The 3,910-nt window shown below is 42.3% G+C and overlaps 1 protein-coding gene across 1 annotated transcript in view; it reads right to left on the bottom strand.

Annotated features, from left to right (window-relative positions):
* Window positions 1–1,816: 1,816 nt before the first annotated feature.
* The window catches only part of Sel1l (SEL1L ERAD E3 ligase adaptor subunit), a 34,983-nt gene continuing 32,889 nt past the window's right edge, over window positions 1,817–3,910 (bottom strand). The window contains exons 9-10 of the mRNA XM_023703812.1: window positions 2,331–2,412; window positions 1,817–1,998 (exon numbers count right to left, since the gene is read on the bottom strand). Of these exons, the coding sequence (XP_023559580.1) occupies window positions 1,832–1,998; window positions 2,331–2,412 (249 nt within the window). The 3' untranslated portion in view covers window positions 1,817–1,831. The remainder of the gene's footprint in view (window positions 1,999–2,330; window positions 2,413–3,910) is intronic.

The raw sequence follows: 3,910 nt of genomic DNA, 5'->3' as shown, positions 1-3,910 counted from the left end.
ATGAAGAATTAGGTTTGCCATGAAAACACTCCACCACTCTGAGGCACAGTCACGCTTCTTCTCTAAAGGGTTAGGGAGATCCCGAAAGCTCATTTGTGATGGGCGCTTAGATGACACCAGTGGACACTGGCACTGCCTAGCAAAAATACATGTGAGTGTGGTTTCTTGCTCCAATGTGTGGTGCACACCGGGATGGGGTCATTACCTGGTGATTCTGTTCTACTCCACGCCCTCCATGCAGATGCAGCTGTCCCAGACCAACCTGAAAATCAACAGACACAAGGCAAAGGCAAGTGGCAGCATCTCGTATGGTTAGCACGAGACCAACAAGAAAGCATTTGGTCATAAAAGGTTTCTGCTCATGACTCAAAATTAGACATTCAGTCTTAAGTCCTGAAACTAATTATTCTACAATTTCTAAGAACTAAAAGAGTATGCTTTGAAACTGAATTTATCCTCAGTGAAGCTGCTCTAAAGGAAATTCTTAAAAGATGCTGTTCAGGGAAGAGGCAAAAGTGTCTATGAAGTTTTGAGAGGCAGCAAAGGGAAAAAAAGTAAATTTATTTTTTATTTTTTCTGCGGGACCGGGGATTGAACTCAGGCCCTTGAGCTTGCCAGGCAAGCACTTATCCTACTGAGCTATCTCCCCAGTCCCCCAAAAAGTAAATTTAAATAGGTATGTGAATATAAACCAATACTTTCTCAGGTTCAAATACACTGGAATTCAAACTGGATGTGACAGCACATGGCCGTAAACCAGCACGCTGGAAGGCTGACATAAAAGGATCACAAGTTTGAGCCCAGCCTGGGCAACTTAGTGAGTTAGTGAGGGAATGATGGGGCGGGGGGATTTAAAAAGGACAGGGGATGGAGGTCAGTACGAAAGCCACAAGTTCATTCCCCAGTGCCATCAGAAATAGAAAAGGGCAGGATGGGGTGGATCAAGTACTGCAACCCTGGAAACGTACAGGGGCTGAACTCTGCGTAACCACCGAGAGCAATGAAAGGCTGACGGCACCGGGAAGTGGAGGCAGCTAGAGGCACATGCAGCAAGAGGGACAGAGGGCAGACACGGGAACATGGGAAGGCACAATAACTGAAAACAAGGCAGAACACTTAAACCAAAATACATCATTAATGTAAAAGAAAGATGTTTAGTGACATAAAGTAACTTAGTTAAAATTCACAGGTTTTATTCAATGACTTCCTTCTGTTAGCCTTCGTTGTTCTTAAGTATTTACTACTTATTTTTATATATTCTAAATCAGAAAAACTACAACCATAATGGAAAAAAGTCATTGAAGTTCTTATTGTACTCCATCAAAATAAGTCACAAAAAACACACACACTTGAATTGAGTGATGAGTATCATACAATTTGAACCACCCTATTTCTGCTCTTGACCTTGAGGTAATCATGACCTAAGATAAACACAAGAAACTCAAACAGTAAACAGCTCCGAAGAGCATCTGATATTCCAAAAATCCCAGCTTCTCGGATACAGGAAGTGAGGTTCACCCTTTGTACTCCGGTGGGAGCCTTCACTCTCACTGGCAAGACTTGGTTCAAGCAATGCCTTTCAGTTATGGGACAGGGAAGAGTCACATGAGCAGCTTTTAGGAGCTCTCAACGCCTGGGCCCCATCCTGGAGGAGCTCAAATGGAACCTTTGGAGCATATAGAACCCTTGGTATTTCTTTTAATACTCCTCAGGTGACCTTAATATGTAGCTAATAACTGCACAGAGCTGTGACAATGCTACCTACAGAGGCGAACACGTCTCTTCCCCCTGTGTTAAAGTACATAAAACAGGGGGAAACTCTTCTAGACATTTAAACACATACTTGCGCTTGTACATCACCCTTTTCAGCTAGGAACTGGTAATACTGAATCAAATCTTCTTCTAGCATCCCACTGTTCATTCCTGGGTTTTCTACTTCATCAGGCAGTCGTATTCTCTGCACCACGGAGCCGCCTGTTAGTGAGATATCACTAGCCACTGCAACAGGAGACAAAGCGGGGATCATGGGACAGTCAGAAGAGCTGTCTCCCTGAGAAGTACAACCCCAGCTGCCAGACGCTCAGACATGATGTTAACAGAAATGATTTCTACAGAAGTCTATGGATTATAAACTAGTAAGGTATTAGAAAATGAGAACTTCTCCACAAAATATTTAAGATACAGAATTCAAAAATGTCAACAAATGTTCTTAATTAAAGATGAGTCTAGTTAAGGAGCCAGTCATATTTCAAATACAATAAAAACAGATGTATTTAAATTTATTTCTATTTTCTTTTCCTGGAAGGTGAAAAGGAAATAAAAATAGCTACCATGATTGGCAACAAGACGATAATGGGTCAGTGCAGATTCACAGCTCTGGAGGACTCCGATGCCAGCCCAATACCGGTACCCCTGAAAGACACCTTCGGGTGAGAAGCAGGCAGTTTCACTGGCCAGAAGCATTATTCATGGAACGAACTGAGCTAGCCACGCTTGGGTGCTATTCTGCTGTCCTATGATGCAATACGTGAACATCTCATGTACAGATCTTTAAGTTCTGAGGTAATGCAGCAACTTCAATAGACTATAGTTAGGCACTAAAAAACAGAATTCCTAAAGCAATCAAAATAAGTGCCATGAACTTCACATGTACAGTGTGTGCATTTTACTAAAGATAAATTACTAAGACTTATGCTTAGAGGCAATTCTTATTTTTTTAAATGTATTTGGTACAGTCTCACTATGCAGCTCGGACTTACAGTGAGCCTCCTGTTTTCAGCTTCCCCAGTGCTGGGATTGCACGCACGCGCCGCCATGCCTGGTCTCAGGGGCCAGCTCAGTGCGCCTGGGGGTGGGGCCAGAGCGGCATGTGGTGCTGTGGACCAAACCCAGGCCCTGTGCTTGCCTAAGCAGGCAGTTAGTCCACTGAGCTATCTTGTTGGCCCTTTAACCTTATTTCAGACACAATCTTAATGCAAATGCATTCACCTTTCAAACTAGCAAATAACAAATCAGCAAAACAGGAAAAGTGAGACTAGTAGAAGCATGCAGAGTAACACCAGTAATAAGTGATTTCAGCACGAAGCGGGAAGAGGGGAGGGAAAGGGAAAGAGTACTACAGACTGCAACCATAGACTGATAAAAATAAAAAAGGAAGGGTGGAGATTATTAATTTTTAAAAAATACAGAAAACAGAAAGCAGAACTCTGAAATCACTGTACAAAATGACTTTGTAGACTCTAATAATCTGTATGGCATTACTTGATGATAACATGCATAATGTTAAATAAGCCAAATCTGGATTCTTACTTAAGATTGGTAAACATAATTTGAAAGGGAATTGCATGAAAATATCTACTACAAATTTGCCACATAAAAATAGAAGTTTCGTATTTCTTGAAAATTCATCTGAAAGGGAATTTTCAATCACTATTTCAGGAATAAATGTTATTGTACATTACAAACAAAAAATGGAAACAACATCAAAATTAGTGAGAGATGTTTCTGGAAGTCAGAGCAGCACTCTGGTTTTCTGTGTGCTTCAGCTTCTTCAGTGGTGTGGGCGGTAGCAGGACGACCTCCCAGCTCGTCAGAAGGACTTGCAGCCCTTTTGGTGGGCTGCACATGGCCGCCTCGTCACTGCCGGGGTTCTACTCCTCAGCTACCATGGAGTGTCGATGTATTTTTTTTTTTTGTAAACACTACACTCCCTCATGATGCTGTCCTGTGGCCTGGGAACCCTTCTGCTGCTTCTGATCACGTACTACTATTTCTCCCTCAAAAGACCCCTTTGCTATTTCCTGCCCCAGCCAGAACACCTTTCACAAACTCGGTAACATTCTGTACCGTGCTATAGTACTGTACTACTGTGCTCTGCTTATGTCTCCCTTTCTTGTTTTTTTTTTTTTTT

This window comes from Octodon degus, unplaced genomic scaffold, assembly GCF_000260255.1.
Source record: "Octodon degus isolate 3935 unplaced genomic scaffold, OctDeg1.0 scaffold00007, whole genome shotgun sequence".
In the NCBI taxonomy this organism is placed as follows: Eukaryota; Metazoa; Chordata; class Mammalia; order Rodentia; family Octodontidae; genus Octodon; species Octodon degus.
The sequence above is the reverse complement of the archived record's forward strand: the minus strand, read 5'-3'. Positions and strand labels throughout refer to the sequence as shown.